Here is a 24384-nt window from a genome sequence, read left to right as displayed (position 1 = left end):
TCACCGTCCAGATCATCTTGATTCTGCCTCCAAGGGGTTTTTGAGGTTTCTCTCTCTCTCTCTTTTTTTTTTTTGGCCACAGGGCTTGTAGGATCTTATTTCCTGACCAAGGATCATCCCATGCCCCCAGCAGTAAGAGCATGGAGTCCTGACCACTGGGCAGCCAGAGAATTCCCTGTTGCATATACCCATTCTTGGTTTAGTTTTTCATTGCCTCCCCCCATTCCTCCTATTTTCTTTCTTCACGGTACTGCTAAAACACTCTGGAGGAGTATAGATTTATACAATGTCACAGTGTTACTCTGTATAGCTTCCTTTTTGAATGCCTTAATAACAAAGGTACCTCTGTCTACCTCTTAGCCCTTTTCCCTTCTACTGCTCTTAATTTTTTGCTTCTGCTAGATGTCCCTACTTGTTCTTGTCAGCATGTCTTTTCTTTAATGTTTTTGTTTAGTTATTCATTTTGCTTCTACTAAGAAATTGATTCACTCCAAATGATTATATGTATTTTTACCCCCACATCTTTGCTTTTAGACATTGTGTTTGACCTTTGAGTTCCATCTGAAAGACTGCTACTTTGGAGAAGGCTCTTCTGTGCCTTTCCTTAAAAAAAATAAAAAGGAATAAACAAACTTATTAACCTTGTTTTCCTTGGAAACACCCTGTTGTTTAGTTGCCAAATCATGTCCAACTCTTAGAAAATCCCGTGGACTGTAGCCTGCCAGGCCCTTCTGTGTATGGGATTTCCCAGGAAAGACTGCCGGAGTAGGGTGCCATTTCTTCCTCCAAGGGATCTTCCTGACCCAGGGGCGAAGTCTCCTGCGTCTCCTGCATAGCAGGCGAATTCTTTTGCTGCTCAACCACCTGGCAAGCCCCTGGAAACACCCTAGCATGGTGTTTCTGTATAGGATGTTTTTTTTGTTTGTGATTGTTTTTTTCGGTGGCTTGTGGGATCTTATTAGTTCCCCGACCAGGGATCAAACCCCGTCCCCAATACTGAAGTGCCAAGTCCTAACCACTAGACTGCCAGGGAAGTTCCCCATATAGGATGTTTATTTTTATTGCCAAGAATATTTTTAGTTGTCTGAATATTTGTCTTTTTCCCTAGCTTTTAAGTGCCTTGGGGATCAGGACTCAATCTTTGTGTTCTTGGCAGGAATAGACATTTCCTTCCACTTAATGTAATAGGGGCTCCATGTATTTTTTTCAATAGTAACTGTGATAATTAGCTGACAGAGTTCTTAGCATTGATTACTAATTGGGCAATTACGGACAGATTCTCAGTTTTACTTGAATAGATTTTTGCTTCTTTATGCCATGTTTCTGCTTTTAAGTATTTGAGTATTATACATTATACAATGAAAGGGTTCAATTCTAATCAATGGTATCTTGAAAGAACTTGAATATTTTCCTAACCTAAGAATTATTTTTTGAATGATGTCAGAGTAATTTTGTCTAACTTTGAAGTTTAAATATGCTGTATTTTTAAATTTTACTGTAATTGATTAGTGCAGTGGCTTCAGTAAAGTTTGTTTATTGATATGTAGTCATAAGCCACATTTGTTTTCGCTTGGTAGTCTATGAGAACTGTATTGGAATGCAGTACTTTCTAGGAACATTGGGCTTCAATTTGAGAAAATGTGATTTAAAAGGTGAAATATCATTCCTGATCTTGTAAAAATTTGCTGTTTTGATTACCTCTCTTGTTAGCCTATAGAGCATAGCCATCAAGTTACTAGGCACGTACAGTAACTGGCATATGTAAACATGTGGTTATTTTCCTTGGAAACTTCTTGCCGCATATCATTAACTGCTCTCTGATGTTTTCTAAACAAAATATTTATGGCTCTCTGTCTTTCAGGCTGGCATGGCTCTATATAAGATTGTCCCCAAAAACCCTTACTACTTTTGGTCTGTGATGAGCTTAATTATGCAAGTGAGTATGGCATTCAGAATGGGATTGAGATTTGTTTTTATTTTTGTGTACAGTAATTGTCCTTAATGTGTCCTCTGAACATCTTGGGTAATGTGTTGCAGCATGTGTCAAACAGGGAGTTGATACACTGTCAGCTGATTTTTTTGAATTGAGGAGTTTTGGTATTCTTTATGAGTTGATATATTGGTTTATTTGTGTGTAATACACAGTGTATTTCCCCTTATCCTTAGATCTATTACTAGGTTGCTTGATCAAGTTATGAGCCTAGAAATGTTTGCTATTGTTGGTTAGTGAACAGATCATTGAACTGGGTGACCTTGTTTTGTCACTTCTTTCTGAGCCTCAGTCTGCTCTTTTGCCTAATGGAGATGCTTATCTCCCAGAGCTACTTTGAAGACAAAATAAGATACTGTGTATGAGAGGATGGGGAGGAAGGTGTTAAAATGTAGCAGTTTAGAACAGAGAGGCTCAGACTAGCCTGCTTTTCAGATACTGGCTTTACCCCATGTCTTGAGCTGTTGCGAAATCTTTTTAACCTTAGTTTATCTGTAAAATAAGCATAATAACTACTCTGAAAGGTTGTTTACAGGAGGCAAATAAGCTCGGAGCAGAATCTTTGGCAATGTTAAAATGATTACTATCATGTATCAATTTTAATGATCAGTCTGAGGCAACTGTAGCTGTTAAGTAAGCCATGCTATAAATAGAAGAAATTGGCATTTCCTTTATAATATGTGAACATCTCAAGAAGACATTGTAAAAGCTTTTCTCTTCAAATGCTTGGTACCGTTTATCTATAATAAACAGTATAAACGTAACCCCCCTTAATATATTTCAAGAAAAATGTTTGAATGACCTATATAAAAGTTAGGTCATATTGTAGAAACTTTTTCAAGAATGTGTAAGATAATCTTAAGAAATCTCTTGTAAAGCAAACCATCTCTAATGTATCTTCTTGGTAAATTCAAATTAGGTCTGATATTTGACATAGTGGTTTGTTAATTATGGGCCAGAGTCACAATAATAGTCTGCATGGCGATAATATAAATAGTGCAAACAGGGAAGAAATTTGAATGAAACATGTATCTTTCTCCTCCAGTCTATATCAGCACAGGATGAAAACCTCTCAAAAACAATGTTTCTGCCCCTCGCTGAGAGAATGGTAGAAAAAATGGTGAAAGAGGACAAGATAGAAGCAGAGGCTGAAGTGAGTAATTTAAACCCCACTTTTGTATTTGCATGTTTTTGATACTGTTACAACATTATGAATTGTTGCTTTATTCCCTTTAGAGAACTAGTTCCTCACTCTTGTCTTTTGTGTAAATGTGAAACTGTGGAATTCCCCAGCCTAGGTGTAGTGAGTGAAGGAGCTATTGTTTCTTGCATGCTTCCAGCAAGTGTTCTCTGCTGAGATATACACAGATAGGGGAGATACTATTGCCTGATTCTCACTGTTAATTTCATCTTATTTGAAGATAGTGTTCTTTTCTATTAGACAGCTTTTTAAAAACATATAAATGACATATCTCTATTATTGAAAAGTTTCAGTGGTTACACTTTTTGTTTTTTCTATAAGGTTGAACTTTATTATATGATCCTGGAACGTTTGGGAAAGTACCAGGAAGCCTTGGATGTTATCAGAGGAAAATTAGGAGGTAATTGAGGGTCTGTTTCTTTACATACTTACCCATCTATATTATCAAACTTTTTGTTTTTCAGTTAGATAAAACATACCTTAACAGTTATTTATTTAGCCACGAGGGAGCATAATTATTTTTTCAATTGTTTAAAAATCATTAATGTTTTCTTCTTCTCTGAGCTGCTTTTCCATAGTCTCCTGTTTCTAAAAATTTGGTTAATCTTATTGATTTTCAATAGCACTTTACATGTTAAAGAAGTTAGAGCTCTTTTCTGTTGTTGTGAAAATACTTTTTTCCTTTTTGTTGGAAAATTTATTTGTATGAACTTCATAGATGGTGTTAAACTATTTCTCTGTTTTTAGACATTTATAACAATTTATTTCCTAAATATTTACACGTTTTTAATTTCCTTAGGAGAAATTCATGGGAATGTAGTTATTGTTTTGACAACTCTTGTTTTTAATTGTGACTTTTTGGTCAGTTTCTTTTATGGCCTCATAACTCTCATTAGGTCCAGCCATGAAAAAGATTTTGTTTCATACAAGTACTGTATATCCTTTACTAAAACCGTAACAGTAACTGATAGTTTTAACTATTTTAATTATATAAAATGTAGGAAGAGTTTTGTTTTTATTTTTAATGTTACTTTCTAACTTTGGCCTCCTTGCAGGTAAGTAGAAGTCAACTTTGTATTTTTATTCAGTTAGGTTGTAGTTCTATGGATAAAGTTTAAATTTTCTATAGAAAATTCATAATGTAATTGTTGGCATGCTTAATCTGCTAAACTGTTTTAAAAGAACAGGGCAGATATAATTTGGTCAGAAATTTAATCCTAGTTTTTTTGTTCCCAGCTGTTGAAGAATTTGATTCATTTCTTTTCTTTTACTCTTCCTCCTAACATCTCCCCTTTCTCATCTTGTTCAAGTCCAAGCTTATTCAATGTTTTGAAAGTGTGTGGATGGTGAGTCTATGGTCTAAATATACAAGTCCTCAGATACTCTTGGGATTTTATGTGTATCCCATATACTAGATCTTCAACTCAATATGTTCTGGATCATTTTATTTTATAGGAAAACAGGATTTAAAAGTTTATATCAGAAATATACTATTTTTCTTTTCAGGAAAATAACCTTTAGTGAGATAGAACTTTGTATCTAACGATGATCCCATTTTGTGAGAGAGGGAATTTTAAGAACGTGACAGTTTCCTTCTTGTATTTGGACTTTGTTCTGATTTCTGAGTGAAAATGAAACCAGCTTACTAACTTTTATTACTTTTAATTGTAGAGAAGTTGACAAGTGAGATTCAGAGTCGGGAAAATAAATGCATGGCTATGTATAAGAAACTGAGCAGGTGGCCAGAGTGTAACGCCCTTTCTCGGCGCCTCTTACTGAAAAAGTAAGTATTTGCTTCTTGGACTATGAGAGTAGAGTGGGGCTTTTTGATTTTTTTAGACTATATCTTTAGATTTCTGGGCATAAAGTGAAGTCCTTTAGTTGTGTGTCCTGGATATTTTTTAAAAGTTTTTGATGAGCCTTCATCTTTCAGTAAAGAAGTATAGTGAAACTTTTGCTACCAGGATGCTGAGTATTCAGAATGAATGCTGAAATTTCATTAATTTGTTAAACTAAGGATTGGTCTCCCCCCAGCCCACCTAGGAAGCACTGTGGCGGGTTTTCTATAAAGAATATTAGGTTTTTAGACCTGGTTATTTTATTGAAGGAAAAAATAGCTTCTTAGAAGTGTTTGACCTTAAAAATACCTTTGGAGTTGCTGCCCTTTTAGGGCTGTAGAAGAAACCCAGAGGGAAGATTGGATTTCTCCTAATGAAGACTAAAATATCACTTAGAAAATAAGTTGAGTATCATGGTTCCTCAGGCAGATTTGTCACAACTTGGGTTTAATCCTGTGTGCACCATTCAATCTGATTTTAGCTCAGATGACTGGCAGTTCTATCTGACTTATTTCGATTCTGTCTTTCGACTGATTGAAGAGGCCTGGACTCCTCCTGCTGAAGGTGAACAGTAAGTTGTCGTTTTTCCTGAATTACAGCACTTTTTAATATGTTGTAGCAAAAAGATTTCCTTATAAGCCTAATTGAATTTTCTGTCTCAATAATGTATCTCTTTCAAAGAAAGATTTTTTTTTTCGGTTTTAAAATTTTAAAATAAATACATGTCCATTGTAAAAATCCTAAATTAGGACAGAAACGTATGGTGTGAAAAATGTTAGTTCCCAGGATGTTTTTCTCCCCAGTTTTATCAAGATATGATTGACAGAAATTACTCTTGATAATAGTTTGATATCTTCCAGATTTATTTGAAAAATACTTTGATATTTTCCAAATTTATTTATATTATGCATATACTAACATAACTATTCTTACGTAACATAAAAATGAAATTCTTTTAGATGTAATGATTTACAACTTGATATTCTCCCACCTTAAAATGTATCTTGGGCGTCTTTCCATATATAGTAAACACAGATTTGATTAATTCTTTTTAGTGACTTAAGAGAACTCCGTTTTAGAAATGTACGAAATTCATTCAGTCTGTCTCTTGTTGATGGGTACTTGTATTGTTGCTAATTGCTGTTTTGGGGGCTATTACAGACAGTATTCATAAATAGGATCTTTTTTTTTTTTTTTTTTAAATAGGATCTTTTAAAAAAGTGAATAAGGAAATAGGATTCATGGTAACCAATTATGAAATGATGCTTACTTTATAATATTAACTAAGTCTCTAATTTTTCTCAGATTCATTTTCGTAGCACTAAAATTTACTTACATTTTTAATTAGGTAATATTTTATATATGCAAAATATATAAATAATGTTTTTTAAAGAAAACAGTAGAGGTGGTTAATCTCTGTAATAATCAGATGCCAGAACTGGGAGGAATCATGTGTCGTGCTAACCATCAGAATATGCTCATAGCTTTTATTCTCATTTGTATTGTTTATTGTTGTCAGATACTTACTGTTATTTTTAATTTGTTTCTTGAAATCAGTTTGGCTTGACTTGTAAGTTTTGGCACAGAACAATAGAGGCACAAAATACCTTTTTCATGTGTTTATACCCAGCTCTTTAGAAGGAGAAGTACATTATTCTGCAGAAGAAGCTGTGAGGTTTATAGAAGATCGGATAACAGAAGAATCTAAAAATTCTCGCCATCTCCGAGGACCACATCTAGCTAAACTGGAGCTGATTAGACGTTTACGACGTCAAGGTTTTAATGATGAGTACAAACTGGGTAAGAAGCTGTAATAATATTTGGGAACCATGGAGAAGGGATAGGGACACACTCGGTACCCAAGGGCGGTATCTGTTCTCTGAGGCCTACAGTATAAAGTTGTGTTTTGCGAAGCAAATGTCTTCATAACCTGAAAAGAATTACTGATGAATGGATCACTAATAAAATTGGCCTCAGTCACACACGCAGCTTGGCTTAACTTTAACATTTCTCTCTATGCCATCAGAGTCTTTGTCAGGCATTCTTTTGCTGACCTAACAATAATATCAAAATAAATTTCAAAGTAAAATAGCCAGTTCTGTAAAAGTTTGAGGATTTCAAGAAATGAATGAATGAATTTCTTGAAAATTTGCTCTAAGCACTCACAAAAACACTGACAAAATAACTTCTGGCCAAGTTAGAGCAGTTAACAGTTGAGAAAATTTATAAGGATAATGACAAGATGGGAGAGAAGAATGATTTGGATAGTAGAGGATTAAGAGAGACCTTCAGGAAATTTGATGAAACGCTTAGATGTTTTTGTAAAATGGTTCTTGTTGAGCTTACTGCAGAAGAGTGAATGTGGTCATATTGTACTAGTTCACAGTTTTATGGGGAAAAAGCACTACTCCCAGCCAAAATCTGCTCATATTAAGAATTAGAATTAGCTTTAGTTTTAATTATACCCTAAATTTTGTTAGGTTTAGGATCGTGAACTTTAAAAACATTTTCAGTTTCTTTTTTCTTTTTGAAGACAAAGCTCCAAAGAACCTTTCCCCTCCCCCTCCCCCCCCATTCATCATTACAGAAATTTGGTTCTCATTAAAAGTTGATTAAGAGGGTTTTTTTAGGGACCAGTTGTCCTCAGATGATGAGCACTTCTCAGTACCTAAAACCTATCCTAGAACATCTCTTTCCCTTCTAATCATGTAATTAGTGTTCTCTGCAGTTTATTCTGAAATTAACTGGCTATCTCTGTCATTCTATATGTCGATTATTCACAGCCAGTTTTGTATTCCATGTTGACTTCTTTCTTTGGGTCTACCTCAGTCACTTTAGTTTGTATTCATTCCCGAATTGCAAATGAAAATTGTTCATGTGACTTTCAGCAAAATATTGTTAAAATATATTTGAAAGAATTTTTTTTTTTTTTTTTCTGATTTCCCTGGTGGTCCAGTGGTTAGGACTCTGTGCTTCCGCTTCAAGGGGCCTGGGTTCAATCCCAAGTTGAGGAAGTAGGATCCCACAAGCTGCATGGTGCAGGCAAAAAAAAAAAAAAAAGCTTTCTTTCCCAAGATGGAAAGAAAAATATTTGGATCTGCTTTCACACTTGCTATTATATTCATCTCCTATCTTCCTCTTCCCTCTCACCCACCTGAATCTTATAAATTGGATTTGTCTAATGATTTAAGGGACTAGATCTGATAGATAGACTGCCTGATGAAGTTAGGAGGTTCGTGACATTGTACAGGAGACAGGGATCAAGACCATCTCCATGGAAAAGAAATGCAAAAAGGCAAAATGGCTGTCTGAGAAGGCCTTACAAATAGCTGTGAAAAGAAGAGAAGTGAAAAGCAAAGGAGAAAAGGAAAGTTACAAGCATCTGAATGCAGAGTTGCAAAGAATAGCAAGAAGAGATAAGAAAGCCTTCCTCAACGATCAATGTAAAGAAATATGGGCTCAATAAAGGACAGAAATGGTATGGACCTAACAGAAGCAGAAGATATTAAGAAGAGGTGGCAAGAATACACGGAAGAACTATACAAAAAAGATCTTCACCACCAAGGTAATCACAATGGTGTGATCACTCACCTAGAGCCAGACATCCTGGAATGTGAAGTCAAGTGGGCCTTAGAAAGCATCACTACAGACAAAGCTAGTGGAGGTGATGGATGTATGGATGTGAGAGTTGGACTGTGAAGAAGGCTGAGCGCTGAAGAATTGATGCTTTTGAACTGTGGTGTTGGAGAAGGCTCTTGAGAGTCCCTTGGACTGCAAGGAGATCCAACCAGTCCATTCTGAAGGAGATCAGTCCTGGGATTTCTTTGGAAGGAATGATGCTAAAGCTGAAACTCCAGTACTTTGGCCACCTGATGTGAAGAGTTGACTCCTTGGAAAAAAGACTCTGATGCTGGGAGGGATTGGGGGCAGGAGGAGAAGGGGTCGACCGAGGATGAGATGGCTGGATGGCATCACTGACTCGATGGACGTGAGTCTGAGTGAACTCTGGGAGTTGGTGGTGGACAGGGAGGCCTGGTGTGCTGCGATTCATGAGGTCACAAAGAGTCAGACACGACTGAGTGACTGAACTGAACTGAACTGAACTGAACTGAACCTCCCCACACAGAAGAAGTTTTTGTCTTTTTCTTACTAGTGAGTGATTCTTAGTCTCTTTTGGATCACAGAGACCTGTGAGAATCTGATTAAGGCTATGGAATCTCTGTTCCTAGGAACAGAAGGAACTGAGGCCTGAAATCTTACAGAGATCTTATTAAAAATCTCTGCTTCCTAAGTCTAGTTCAATTTGAGAGCATTCTACTTTTATTATTTTTATTTTTAATTTGAGGAAAAATAAAATGAGCTAGTAGCTTTCTGCATATCCAGGTTTAAATTTTACATTGTGACTTTGGAGTTATTGGCCCATGGCTCTTCCCATTGACTTTCTCTTCTGTTGGCGTGCTTGTTAAGAAACATTATCTTTCATGCAGTTAACATTTATTTAATATTTGTTAAGTAGTTCAAGAACTGGAGAAAAGCATGTTTGTTTAATGCTTGCGTATAGACTCAAGTATTTAAACTTTAATGAAAACTTTTTAACTATTTAAACTTCAGTTGAATGAAAAACTTCACATTTCCTCAGTGTAATAACTGAGTTGGTAGGATTCAACTTCTTTTTCAAGTATTCGTTTATTTTTAAACTAACAAGCCATCTTCCGGCCCTCATTGTCATCCTCATTCTCATTGAAGCAAAATTTTCATTTTTCATGTTTCTCAAATCAGACTTATCACTTAAATTAGAAATTTCTTTAGTCCATGAATTATTTAGTGATATTTTACCCTCTTCTCTCTTAGGTGATCCAGAGGAATTAATGTTCCAGTATTTTAAAAAGTTTGGGGATAAACCTTGTTGTTTCACAGACCTTAAGGTGTTTGTTGACCTCTTGCCTGCCTCACAGTGTACAAAAGTAAGTAGGGTTCTGTTGATTACCGGTATTTATTGTAACTAGGTTAAGAGTCCATGTTTCTTTTCTAAAATGGCTGAAAGTAGTGAACATGAGATTATCAAGATATTGCTCTATCAAGCCAAGTAGTCTAGGTGCTGCAGATACAAGGCATAATTTCTTATAAAGCTGGACCTCAATGAGAATAAGCCCCTGGTAGGTAATTGAATTCTCCTGGGGGGGGGCGGGGTGTGTGTGTGTGTGTGTGTGTGTGTGTGTGTGTGTGTGTGTGTGTGTGTGTGTGTGTGTGTGTGTGTGTGTGTGTGTGTGTGTGTGTGTGTGTTGAATTCTCCTGGGGTGTGTGTGTGTGTGAATTGAATTCTCCTGGGGTGGGGGGGTGGGGGGGTGGGGGGGTGTGAATTGAATTCTCCTGGGGTGTGTGTGTGTGTGTGTGTGAATTGAATTCTCCTGGGGTGTGTGTGTGTGTGTGTGTGTGTGTGTGTGTGTGTGTGTGTGTGTATTGAATTCTCCTGGGGTGTGTGTGTGTGTGAATTGAATTCTCCTGGGGTGGGTGTGGGTGTGGGTGGGTGTGTGTGTGTGTGTGTGTGTGTGTGTGAATTGAATTCTCCTGGGGTGTGTGTGTGTGTGTGTGTGTGTGAATTGAATTCTCCTGGGGGGTGTGTGTGTGTGTGAATTGAATTCTCCTGGGGTGGGTGTGGGTGTGTGTGTGTGTGTGTGTGTGTGTGTGTGTGTGTGTGAATTGAATTCTCCTGGGGTGTGTGTGTGTGTGTGTGTGTGTGAATTGAATTCTCCTGGGGGGTGTGTGTGTGTGTGTGTGTGAATTGAATTCTCCTGGGGTGTGTGTGTGTGTGTGTGTGTGTGTGTGTGAATTGAATTCTCCTGGTGTGTGTGTGTGTGTGTGTGAATTGAATTCTCCTGGGGTGGGTGTGGGTGTGTGTGTGTGTGTGTGTGTGTGAATTGAATTCTCCTGGGGTGGGTGTGTGTGTGTGTGAATTGAATTCTCCTGGTGTGTGTGTGTGTGTGTGTGAATTGAATTCTCCTGGTGTGTGTGTGTGTGTGTGTGTGTGAATTGAATTCTCCTGGTGTGTGTGTGTGTGTGTGTGTGTGTGAATTGAATTCTCCTGGTGTGTGTGTGTGTGTGTGAATTGAATTCTCCTGGTGTGTGTGTGTGTGTGTGTGTGTGTGAATTGAATTCTCCTGGTGTGTGTGTAGAGAGAGAGAAATAATACAGAGAGATTTGTATGTCTTTCACCCATTTTGCCTATTCAGATTTCACCTGTTTTACGTGCATTCATTTGTATGTATATGTGGGGTGTGTTTGTGTGTGTGTATTTAGTGTGTGTGGTGCATGTGGATTCATGTGGCCACTGCATAGACAAGATGCATAGTAGTTCTGCCACCAGAGTGCCCCCCATGTGCTGCTTACCGTTTTCTGCCCACAGCCACCTCCCTGTATCTCCTCCTTTACGCATCCCTCTCCCTTAGCAACTGCTAACATGTTTTCTTTTTCCACATTTGATCATTTTAAGAATGTTATATAATGGAATCATATTATGTATAACCTTCTTTACTCAGCATAATTCCCTGGAGTTCATCTGTGTTGTTACATGTAACATGTTCATTGCTGGTACAGCAATATTATTTTGAATAATATTCCTTGATCCGGATGTACCACAAGTTTCTTTAACTTGTTGAAGAACATCTGGGTGTCTCTGGTTTTAGGCTATTACAAATAGAGCTGCTGTGAACATTTGCATGCAGGTTTTTTATGTGAACCTGTCTTCATTTCTCTGAGAAAATGCCCAGGAGTTCAGCTGTGGGGTCTTATGGTAGCTGCATGTTTAGCTTTTTAGAGAAAAGGCCTAACTTTTCCATAGTGACTCGGTCTCTTAAATTCCTGTTAGCTATGTATGAGTCATCTGGTTTTTCTGCATCCTCATCAGCATTAGGTGTTACCACAGTTTTTTATTTTTGCCCTTCTGGTAAATATGCAGTGATGTTTCATTATGGTTTTAATGTGCATTTCCCTAATGGTTAATATTGTTAAACATTTTTTCATGTGCTGATTTGCCATCTGTATTTTCTCCTCAGTGAAATGTCTGTTGTTATCTTTTTCTCATTTTCTAATTGATTTTTTTTTTTTTACTGTTGAAGTCGCTCCGTCGTGTCCGACTCTTTGTGACCCCATGGACTGTAGCCTACTAGGTTCCTCCGTCCATGGGATTTTTCAGGCCGGAGTACTGGAGTGGGTTGCCATTTCCTTCTCCAGAGGATCTTCCTGACCCAGGGATCAAACCCAGGTCTCCTGCATTATAGGCAGATGCTTTACCGTCTGAGCCACCAGGGATTTTTACTGTTGAATTTTGACAATTCTTTAGATAGTCTTGATGTAAATCCTTTGTCAGATATGTGGTTTCAGATATTTTCTCCCAGACTATAGCTTGTCTTTTCATCCTCTTAATAGGATCCTTTGCAGAGCAAAGTTGTATTTTTGCCCATGTCATGGGACTTACAGGATCTTAGCTCCCTGGCTGGGGGTCAAACCTTAGCAGTGAGTCCTAGCCACTGGACCACCAGGAAATTTCCAGAGTAAAATTTTAAAGTTTGATAAAGTCCAGTGGACTTTCCTTTTAATGTCTTGTCTCTGATTTTTTCAAAACTGTAGCAGTTAATTGCTGAATTTGTCAAATCACGATTTATTCTTGATGAAGCAGTCATCAAATCTTAGGGATTTTTAAATAGTAAACCTTGGAGGCCCAAATAGACATTTCTCTGAAGAAGACATGCAATTGGCCTACAGGCACATGAAAATATATACAACATCACTAATTATTAGAGAAATGCAAATCAAAGCTACAGTGAAGTTTCACCTCATACCAGTCAGAATGGGCTTCAACAAAAAGTCTGCAAAAAAAAAAGTCTGCAAATAATAAATGCTAGAGAGGGTATGGAGAAAAAGGAACCCTCCTATACTGTTGGTGGGACTGTAAATTTGTGCAGCCATTGTGGAAAACAATATGGAAGTTCCTTAAATCATTGAAAATAGAACTACCGTGTGATCCAGCAATCCTACTCCTGGCATATAGCCAGAAAAGATGAAAACTCTATTTTGAAAAGATAACATGCATCCCAGTGTTCATAGCAGCACTGTTTATAGTAGTAAAGACAAGAAGGCAACCTAAGTATTCATCAGCATATAACTGTATAAAGAAGATATGGCGTGTGTATGTCTGTGTCTATACGCACACACATATATACATATATTGTTGTTTAGTTGCTAAGTCATGTCGACTGTTTCTCACCCCTATGGAGTATAGCCCACCAGCCTTCTCTGTCCATGGAATTTCCCAGGCAAGAGTAGTGGAGTGGGTTGCCGTTTCCTTCTCCAGGGGATCTTCCAACCCAGGGATTGAACTCACATCTCCTGTATTGGCAGGCGGATTCTTTACTATTGAACCACCAGGGAAGCCCTTACATACATACATGGTAGACATACACACACATGAAATGAGATATTCACTATAAAAAAGAATGAATGTTGCCATTTGCAGCCCAGATGGACCTAGAGATTATCATACTAAACGAAGAAGTCAGACAAATATATGATATAACTTATATGTGCAATCTAGAAAATAACACAGATGAACTTATTTACAAAACAGAAACAGACTCACAGATGTAGAAAGCAAAATTATGGTTACCAAAGAGGAATAAGGCGGGAAGGGACAAATTAGGAGTATTGTTTAACAGATACACACACTACTATATATAAAATAGATAAATAAAAAGCAGAAGAAACTATATTCAATATCTTATAAAAGCCTATAATGTAAAAGAATCTGAAAAAAAATATAACTAAGTCACTTTTCTGTATATCTGAGACTAATACAATATTGTAGCAACTATACTTCAGTAAAGTTAAAGAAAAAAAAAACCCTTCATTTTGGAATAACTGCATTTATAGGAAAGTTACACTAGACCCTTCACCCAGCTTTCCCCAATGTTAATGTCTTAGAAACAGTGGTACATTTGTCAGAACTAAGAAACTGATACTGTTAATTGGCCTTTAGACTTTATTTGTATTTCTGTAGCTCTTCCATTAGTGTCCTTTATCTCTTCAGGGATCTAAGCCTGGGTACCATATGGTAGTTAATTGTCAACTATCAGGATTTTTTTCATGTGATTAAATCAATGCAAATCAAGTACGTGCTGAAGTGGCGAACCTTTAGACTCCTCATCCACAGCAACGTGTATTGGATCAGATTGTTCACCCATTAATGAGAATTTCATACCTTCTTGCATATTAAAGGTTTTTAAGCTTTTAGCCCCGAGTATCCTTGGGTAATGGGCAGTTGGAGTAGAATACCAGTTGGAAGAACAGTGTGCCCAAGGTAGGATAGAGCACTATATTAAGAAATACTAGTGTCTATCAAGAAAGTCTGTGACCTTTGGGTCAGCTTTACTTATAAAAAGGTCTTAATTAGTGGAGGTCAGAAGTCTTCCTGTCACAGGGCTCCCACCGTCTGTTCTTCCAGAAGGCTCTGTCACCCCATGTAGAATGAGTGAAGCTCAGTGGGAGTGCAGTGGTGAGGACTGCAGCGTTTGTCTCGTGACCTTCCCCTTAGTCCACCTGCACTCAGTGCTCTGGCAGTCTTGAGGTTACACATCTAGGGCAGATGGAGCAGTGCTTTCCCAAACTGGTAAGTAGCCAGTGTTCTCTGTTGGATTCTGAAATGACTGCCACCATTCACTTTGGTTTAGAAAAGGTTAGTCTTGGAGTGGTGTTAATTAAGCTCAGACTAAGCTTTAGAAGTTTTCTAGATAAATTGTAACATAGCCAGAAAAGAAGGTTCTAGGTTATACTTGAAAACCTTTGAGAAATGGTTATTGGAAGAGAGATTTTTGGTCTGGTGCTGACAGTACTTTATTTCTCCTAATTTGAAAAGCTCTCCTGTAGAAGAGGGATAAGAACAGGGACCAGCAAGAAGTTGTTGCAGGGAATTAAGAATTTGGCTCAGTGAGAAAAAGATCTTTTTTATAGTCACAATTCTCTAAAAACACAGTGTGTGGGTTTCCTGCTATTGGAGGGATTAAAGCAGAAAATAGAACCATGTGGGAGAGAGAGATTTATTCAGTAAGTGTCACCCATGTTATGTGCTGAGTGCTAAGGTAGGGAACAATTGCCCATGCTTCATAGTGCTTACCATCTTGTAAATTAAAGCATCAAATGATGGGAATGCATTAGAGGAGTGCTTACATCTCATTAAGCTGAGATTCATATAGGTTTGCTAGCACAGTTTCAGAACCAGAAGCTCTACTTTATCGACATGTTTGAAAATCTTAGGTCACCTCTGTGACCCCATATAGTAATAATCTACTGGGAGGAACCCTCTAGAAATAGCGAAATACCAGCAGTGTTGAGGTGGTCATTGTTCAGTGAGACAAAGGGTTGAAGGCTATTGCAGTGAGTTTTGTAGTCCTGTGTAAACTTTTTAATTGAGAGGGGTAATTATGCTGCCACAACTTGTTAAATGTAGGATGACTTCAGTAGCTAAAAATTCCGCCACTCAGCAGTATGTTTGTCAGAGGATTGTGGACTCTCGAAGTAAGGTTCACACAGAACTGCTGTCTGGCTGAATTAGGAGACACGTTCTAAAATGGAACTGGTCCCTAAGAATGGACCATACAGTTCAGATATCCCAAGTGTCTCACCCCTGGTGACATTTTTATATTTTGTTTACTTTGTCTTGGGATTTTAAGTTAACAGAATATTTCCAGTTTTTAAAGAAGCTTTTTGTATAGCAGTAAAACTGTAAAGTCTAGAACAGAGAATGAACATATTGTTTTATGACAAAACCTGTTGGGAGGCCTTAATAATAAACATAACTAGATATATAAAATGGTTTACAAGAAATATGAAATAGCTTATAAGAATGGAAGAGCTGGCAATAAAAACTATGTGGGCATTTAATAAAAAACATGAAAACTAATGCCACAGAGTATTTGTTACAGATGTGGTTATGTGATCATAATAAAGTTAAAATTCATACAATTGTAGAGAAATTGAAGCAAAGTTAAGACAAATGTGAAACTGCGTGATAAGTAGGAATTTTAATTTTTATTTCTATCTAAAAATTACATGTATAAAATTGAAGAAGTCAAATGGTACTACAAGGCTTATCTTGAAAAACAATTGCAGCTCTTTGCCTTCTCCAGCCCTGGTTCTGGCTCTGTGCAGACAAATTACTTTGAACTCTTAACTGTTTCTTTTGTTATTTAATGCTGTATTTCTAAATTTTACACTCATATAGTTCTTTATTTTTATGATTACAGTCTTCATCTGTTGGTATCCTGTTGTGTGTGTGGGTTTAGTTGCTAAGTCATGTCCGATTCTTTGTAACGCCATGGATTGTAGCCCACCACGCTCCTCTGTCCATGGGATCCTACTGTGGAAAGCAATAATTTCATTTCTAACATCCTACTTCTCTTACGTACTTTCCCCTCAATATAATATAGTCATTATTCACTGTTTATATTTTTATGACTAAATATTCACAGCTGAGCCACTTTATATATGGAGATTATAGCTTTTTTACACAACTTTCTTTCTTGGAGTTAATGTTTTTGTTTTTTGTTCATTTCACCCCAATCAGTCTGACAGAACCATGAACGTTTAAAACGCCTCTCACTGGGTTGTCTGAGATGTGAGGTTAATAGATCTGTTCCAGTCTCCCCTTGAGTCTACAGTGTCTCTGGTTCAGCTTCTCCTGGGGGTGAAGGAAAACCCTGACTTCTGCTGGGTTTAGGAATTCACTCAGTGACCTTGGGAGGGGTCTAACTTTTTAGAATTTAACAGATTCTCCTGTTGAAGTTTCACCAGAACTTTAGCTTTCAGACATACTTCCTGCCTTTAATTTCTGAGTCTTCCAAGGCTCCGCAGCTAGAAGAGGCTTGCTGTTTATTGGTGGCCTCCCCATTGCATACTACCAGATTCCAGCGTTCTTGACCCCATACATTGGTTATTACCTACCACCTGCCCTTGTGCCTTGTATCTTTTGAAATCTTGTTAATGCTTTTTACTTGCTGTCATCTCTTCACATTTCACATGTTCTAGATCCTTATGGGTGAATCCTTTTTTGTTCTTCACTGTCATCTTCATAGGATCTTGGAAGGGAGTGAAAATGGCCTATGTTTAATAAATGTGTAGTTGGAACTTTTTTTTTCCTTTAAAATAATGTATTGATTTTGGATCATAAAATAGAGGGAAGACACAAAATATAGTGACCCCTTGGCTGCATTTCTCTTCCATAAACACCTTTAGAAACCCAGATTTGTGCTGCTCAAACATTCTCTCACATCCTGACAGCTGCAAAGTATAGCATCCAAGCATGTGTGACATGTAAACTGGTACCCTGACTGCAATGTAGCAGTCCCTTCCAGTTAAGTCTTCTAACTCATTTTTGCCAGTAGTGCAACTTGAACTGGTTGTGGAACTCACGTTTTTAAAAATTTATTCTATATTTAGAGAATTAAAAACATTTTAATACAAGATGTTACCATAGGGATGGAATTTCCTAGTCCAGTGGTTAGGACCCTGATTCCACTGCAGGGGACCACAGGTTTGATACCTGATTGGGGAACTAAGATGTTGCACATCACACGGTGTGCCCCCACCCCCCAAAAGATGTTACCATTGGAAAAACTGGGCGAAGGGTACACAGGATCTGTGTTATTTCTTACAACTTCATGCAAATCTATAATTATCTCAAAGCTTTAATCAAAAAAACAATTTAAGGCTATTGACATTCCCTTCAGTATATAGTGTTTCCTTTAAGAATTTATTTGTAGTATAATAGAGTATTTGTTTTAGGGTAATTGTTCTTTTTTACAGTCTTCCTAAATAAACTTTTTCATTGCTACATTGTATATTATGTTAATGTGTTGTGATTTAAGAAACATTTTCACAGGTCTTTTCATCTTTTAATGCTTATACTGCATGGTGTTAGCATTAACACTTTTGACCAGCAGTGAATGTTTCACATGTGCCTGTTTTGCTGGAGTTTCACCAGCAAGTGTGCTGTTAGAAGTGTTTTGTTGGCAATTTTGGTAGACAGAAAATGGAGCTTTAATTTGTATTTCTCCTTGATGTCTTTTTCTAGACCATTTCAGTATTTGTTGATTGTGACCTACTAAAGATGAGTTCCATTTTCAGACCTGTACTTTTTTTTCTTTTTTTTCAACTTTGCAGTTCATTAATCAGTTACTCGGAGTGGTTCCTTTGTCAACACCAACAGAGGATAAGCTGGCGCTGCCCGCCGACATCAGAGCTCTGCAGCGACATTTGTGTGTGGTGCAGCTGACGAGGTTACTTGGCTTGTACCACACGATGGATAAGAACCAGAAGCTGAGTGTGGTCAGAGAACTGATGTTAAGGTACCAGCATGGACTGGAATTTGGTGAGCAACCTTTCAAAGTGTTCAGTAGTTCCCTGCTCTGCTAAGACTTAGAAGTCAAGTTTTTTTTTTTTTTTTTTCTTAATGTCTGTATACTTTTTTTTTTTTAATTGGAGGCTAATTACTCATAGCACGCTATTTTAATGCTTTTGGCAGGAAAAATATTTTATCAAGTAGGAACTCTATTCAAGTAATAAAATGCAAAGCCTTTCTTGAGCTTGGAGTTTTAAAAAAATTTGATAGGCCCCCAGATAGCCATATTCTTCTTGAGCTGGTGAGCCCACTTTTCATCACATTGGGACTCAGATGAGTTGCAGAGTTGATGATAATTGTCACATTTTCTGCTTGTAGGCCTTAGTATTCTTAATATATAGACTGTGTAAATGAACAAAAAGAATGTTGTAAATTATGAGGTATATATTTAGTTTAGAAGTAGATGATGTTTGAATTATTTAGATTGTGTGATAAAATATAAATTAAATTATCTAAGTGGATGATATTAGTATTTCTCTAACTGTATTCTAAAAAATTAGGTGAGGTAATGAGCATATTATATTAGTTGTACATGGCTCTTGATGTCTGTTCTTTCCTTCTCTTGAAACCTTTCACATAGTCCTTTTGGAACTATTTGGAGTATCACCTCTGTTCTGAAAGCCTTTTGCTCCAGCTGAGTGTAGTTTCACCTTTTTTTGACTCTTTTAATTCATGGCTTATATTTTCTTCTGGTATTTACTTTATTCTTAATAGTTTCTTTTACCCTTCTTCCTGCTGTCGTTTTCTAGCTTTACATAACTCTTTGGGGACAATAATCATTGAACAAATCTTAAAATACAGATATGATTTTTTTTCCCCTATAGGGAAATCCTGTTTGAAAACCGAATTGCAATTTTCAGACTATTACTGTCTCCTTGCTGTCCATGTGCTTACTGATGTCTGGAGAGAAACAGGTAAAAACCAGTGATTTCAGTTTAACTTTATTTTTGCTCTTTGTTTTTATTGATTATTAATCCTTAAACTAATTACATAATCCAAGACTTTAATTTATGCTTTTAGGTTTTTCTTCTTGCCTCTCTCCGGGGTGCTTCTAGAAGAACCCAAGTCTCCAAGTATCCTCTGTATATTTAGGATAATCTTAAATCACTGGATATCTGTTCTGTTTTAAAATGTTTCTGAATAGTGAGTAAACAACCTATTGCAAAGTTACAGTAATTAAAATGCAGGGAAACTGGTTTAGAGATAGATGTATGAATCCATGGAATGAAATAGCCATTTTTGTTCATTTAAAATTATATACACGGGCATATACTTTTTTTTGGAATATAGTTCAGATTAACCCATTTAAGACAAAAATAAGACTACATGGTAAAGGAAACATCATGACTCATTGAGCAAGAGAAGAAGGATTCAGCAGATGATTCAGCCTTTTCTTTAGGTCTCATACTCTGATGTTTTCTCTTATTAGCAGTTTTTGAGAAAAAATAGCTACTTATTGCATTATTATTAATGAAAATAAACTGCAGAAGAAACAGGGCTGGTGAGACAATGGTGTGTGCAGACACAGTCCTGCTTTTGTGGGTCATTTCACCAAGCACTCAATTTTGATGTCCTCCTCATGCTTAAAATCCTTCAGAGATGCCCTATTTTCTTGAGGATAAAGGTCAGCCTTCTTAGGATGGTTTACAGTGCTCTCTAATCTAGCTTCTGCCTGCATCTCCAGATTTTTAAGTACTTAAAGCCCTAAATCTACTTCTTTGTTGTTGCTGTTTCTGTCATTGAACATCATGTTGCCTCTCTTTGAAATAACTGTATCACCTCCTTCATCTAACTTTTACTCAGAGTGCCTCTGAGAAGTGTGTCTTGATTTCATCCCTTTCTCATTGCAGATTTTATGCCCCTTCTGAACTTTTGTAGGACATTGTATATACCCATATGCTGCTGCTTGTTATACTGTGTTCTACCGGAGATGGGGAGGCAATTCTTTTCATCAGAGTACTTGATATCAGAAGCCCCAGATTCAGGAGGTTGCATAGAGCTGTAAAAGTCATCTTAGTGTAAAAACCATAATGAACTGATTACTTAGTAATTTAATCTTTACTCAGATACCCTTCCCCACTTATTTGTAGCATCTGTTCTTGCTCATAATGACATGGTTTTCCTAATCTCTTGGTTTTCGAGCAAGATATCTGACCATATAATAATAATAACACTTGACACTTATTGATCATCAGGCACTTGAAAGTACTTTATATGAATTCAGTTCAGTTCAGTTGCTCAGTCATGTCTGACTCTTCGTGACCCCATGAATCGCAGCACACCAGGCCTCCCTGTCCACCACCAACTCCCAGAGTTCACTCAAATTCACATCCATCGAGTCGGTGATGCCATCCAGCTATCTCATCCTCTGTCGTCCCCTTCTCCTGCCCCCAATCCCTCCCAGCATCAGAGTCTTTTTTCCAAGGAGTCAACTCTTCGCATCAGGTGGCCAAAGTACTGGAGTTTCAGCTTTAGCATCATTCCTTCCAAAGAACACCCAGGACTGATCTCCTTTAGGATAGACTGGTTGGATCTCCTTGCAATCCAAGGGACTCTCAAGAGTCTTCTCTAACACCACAGTTCAAAAGCATCAGTTCTTTGGCGCTCAGCTTTCTTTACAGCCCAACTCTCACATCCATACATGACCACTGGAAAAACCATAGCCTTGACCAGATAGACCTTTGTTGGCAAAGTAATGTCTCTGCTTTTGAATATGCTATCTAGGTTGGTCATAACTTTCCTTCCAAGGAGTAAGCATTTTTTAATTTCATGGCTACAATCACCATCTGGAGTGATTTTGGAGGCCCCAAAAATAAAGTCTGACACTGTTTCCCCATCTATTTCCCATGCAGTGATGGGACCAGATGCCATGATCTTCGTTTTCTGAATGTTGAGCTTTAAGCCAACTTTTTCACTCTCTTCTTTCATTTTCATCAAGAGGCTTTTTAGTTCCTCTTCACTTTCTGCCATAAGGGTGGTGTCATTTGCATATCTGAGGTTATTGGTATTCCTCCCAGCAGTCTTGATTCCAGCTTGTGCTTCCTCCAGCCCAGCATTTCTCATGATGTACTCTGCATAGAAGTTAAATAAGCAGAGTGACAATATACAGCCTTGACGTACTCCTTTTCCTATTTGGAACTGGTCTGTTGTTCCATGTCCAGTTCTAACTGTAGCTTCCTGACCTGCATATAAGTTTCTCAAGAGGCAGGTCAGGTGGTCCAGTATTCCCATCTCTTTCAGAATTTTCCATAGTGTATTGTGATCCACACAGTCAAAGGCTTTGGCATAGTCAATAAAGCAGAAATAGATGTCTTTCTATAACTCTTGCTTTTTCGATGACCCAGCGGATGTTGGCAATTTGATCTCTGGTTCCTCTGCCTTTTCTAAAACCAGCTTGAACATCAGAAAGTTCAAGGTTCATGTATCGCTGAAGCCTGGCTTGGAGAATTTTGAGCATTACTTTACTAGCGTGTGAGATGAGTGCAATTGTGCGGTAGTTTAAGCATTCTTTGGCATTGCCTTTCTTTGGGATTGGATGAAAACTGACCTTTTCCAGTCCTGTGGCCACTGCTGAGTTTTCCAGGTTTGCTGGCATATTGAGTGCAGCACTTTCACAGCATCATCTTTCAGGATTTGAGATAGCTCAACTGGAATTCCATCACCTCACTAGCTTTGTTCGTAGTGATGCTTTCTAAGGCCCACTTGACTTCACATTCCAGGATGTCTGGCTCTAGGTGAGTGATCACACCATTGTGATTATCTTGGTGGTGAAGATCTTTTTTGTACAGTTCTTCTGTGTATTCTTGCCACCTCTTCTTAATATCTTCTGCTTCTGTTAGGTCCATACCATTCCTGTCATTTATTGAGCCCATCTTTGCATGTTTTAAACCTTGTTAACAATACAGTTAAGGTTGTTACAGTTTTACAAATGAGGGAAATACGGAGCAGAGAAATAAAGAAGGTAGGTTGTCCTAAAATCATACAGTGCAAATACATGGAAAGTTAGATATTATAGATGCAAGGTTTCTTTCTTACTGTTTTTTAGGATTTTCATTTTATTCTTTTTTCTTTTTTTGGTTTCTTGAAGTCAACAGAAGTAATGCTGAATGTTCCAGTTGTAGACATAGTGATTGTTCAAGGTGGAGCTGATAAAAATTAGAAAGGTTATAGAGGGACTTCCCTGGTGGCCCAGTGGCTAAGACTCCACGTTCCCAATGCAGGGGACCTGGGTTTGATCCCTGGTCAAGGAACTAGATCCCACACGCTGCAACTAGAAGATCCTACATATCATAACCGATACCAAAGATCCTGCATATCGCAACTAAGACCTGGCACGGTCAAATACATAAATAGATTAAAAAACAAAAGAAATGTACAGAAAATTGGGAGGATGTCTAGAGAGACTGATTTGAATGTGAAAGGATTAAGAAGAGCACTTTAAGAATAAATGGATGATGCTCTCAAACACTTATTCAGGGACTTCCCTGGTGGTCCAGTGATTAAGACTTCACCTAATGTAGGGGATGCAGGTTGGATTCCTAGTCAGGGAGCTAAGATACCACATACATGGGACCAAATAAACCAAAATATAAAAACAGAAGCAATATTGTAACAAACTCAATAAAGACTTTATGATTCTGCTACGGGAATGAAATGAGGCATGAAGGGTATAATTTTTCCCCCTCTCTATTTTTACTGGGATATAATAGATAAGTTACATTATGTTAGTTTAAGGTATATTATATGATAATGTGTTGCAAAATGATTACCACAGTGAGGTTAGTTACAGTTCATCCCCTCCCATAGCTACTCCCCTTGTGATGAGCATCTACTCTCTTCAGTTCAGTTCAGTTCAGTCGCTCAGTCGTGTCCGACTCTTTGCGACCCCATGAATCGCAGCACGCCAGGCCTCCCTGTCCGTCACCAACTCCCGGAGTTCACCCAAACTCACGTCCATCGGGTCAGTGATGCCATCCAGCCATTTCATTCTCTGTTGTCCCCTTCTCCTGCCCCCAATCCCTCCCAGCATCAGAGTGTTTTCCAAGGAGTCAACTCTTCGCATGAGGTGGCCGAAGTACTGGAGTTTCAGCTTTAGCATCATTCCTTCCAAAGAACACCCAGGACTGATCTTGTTAACTGTAGTCACCATGCTATACATTATATCCTCAGAACTTAATGTATTTTATACCTTTTTGTTATATTATAAAAATTAATTAGAAAAATTTTGTCCCCAAGATCCTCATCAACCCTTGATGTTCTTTGATTTGGTGAAGAATTTGCATAGAGTTGTAGTTATATTCTAAATTTTGCAAAATAAAATAGGTTGATAAATGTCTTCATAATGTTGGGTGTAATAGTTCAGAAGTGTGCTATTTACTTTCAAATTTTGTTTCCATTTAAAAGAGATTATTAAAAAAAAAAAGAAAAAAAATTCTTATGGTTATCCTTGAATAACATTGGACTTAAAAAATTTATCTGTAATTGTACAACTGTCTCTTCTGCTCAGTTCTGAACCTGTTGAAGCCAGCAACCACCTATGCGTCTCTGGGTCTTATATCTAGTGTTATTGCAGAGTTTAGGTTACTGAGTGTTGAATTAAATAAAATTACAATTGTGAAGACCAGTTAGCCACATGAGAAAACACAAAATTGGATGTATGCAGTGATTACTACTGTGTAAAAGTAATTATAGTTCAAAAGCAATACATTAATCATAGTGGTAGTTTGAGTAGATCTTGGGTAGTTTACATAGTTTGGATAGGATTATAGATGATATTTATTTAAAACCCCAATTTTTGGTTATATTTTATTTCTTTTCTCTTGGGAAAAAGCATATAAGATATAATCTCAGAAGCTCAGTGCTTGAAGCTTTCCATTTTAGACATCTTTTTCCTAAACAAAAGTAAATG

The 24384-nt window shown here is 37.4% G+C and overlaps 1 protein-coding gene across 1 annotated transcript in view; it reads left to right on the top strand.

Moving 5' to 3' along the window:
* Positions 1 to 24384, top strand: part of NAA25 (N(alpha)-acetyltransferase 25, NatB auxiliary subunit) — a 65107-nt gene that overhangs the window by 16565 nt on the left and 24158 nt on the right. Inside the window, exons 5-13 of the mRNA XM_018061148.1 lie at positions 1862 to 1936; positions 3036 to 3143; positions 3513 to 3591; positions 4863 to 4974; positions 5511 to 5600; positions 6660 to 6829; positions 9881 to 9993; positions 18239 to 18446; positions 19301 to 19390. Coding sequence (XP_017916637.1) covers positions 1862 to 1936; positions 3036 to 3143; positions 3513 to 3591; positions 4863 to 4974; positions 5511 to 5600; positions 6660 to 6829; positions 9881 to 9993; positions 18239 to 18446; positions 19301 to 19390 — 1045 coding nt within the window. The remainder of the gene's footprint in view (positions 1 to 1861; positions 1937 to 3035; positions 3144 to 3512; positions 3592 to 4862; positions 4975 to 5510; positions 5601 to 6659; positions 6830 to 9880; positions 9994 to 18238; positions 18447 to 19300; positions 19391 to 24384) is intronic.

The sequence above is a fragment of the Capra hircus genome, chromosome 17, assembly GCF_001704415.2.
Source record: "Capra hircus breed San Clemente chromosome 17, ASM170441v1, whole genome shotgun sequence".
Classification (NCBI taxonomy): domain Eukaryota; kingdom Metazoa; phylum Chordata; class Mammalia; order Artiodactyla; family Bovidae; genus Capra; species Capra hircus.
Note: the sequence above shows the minus strand (reverse complement) of the source record. Positions and strands in the feature narration are given on the sequence as shown.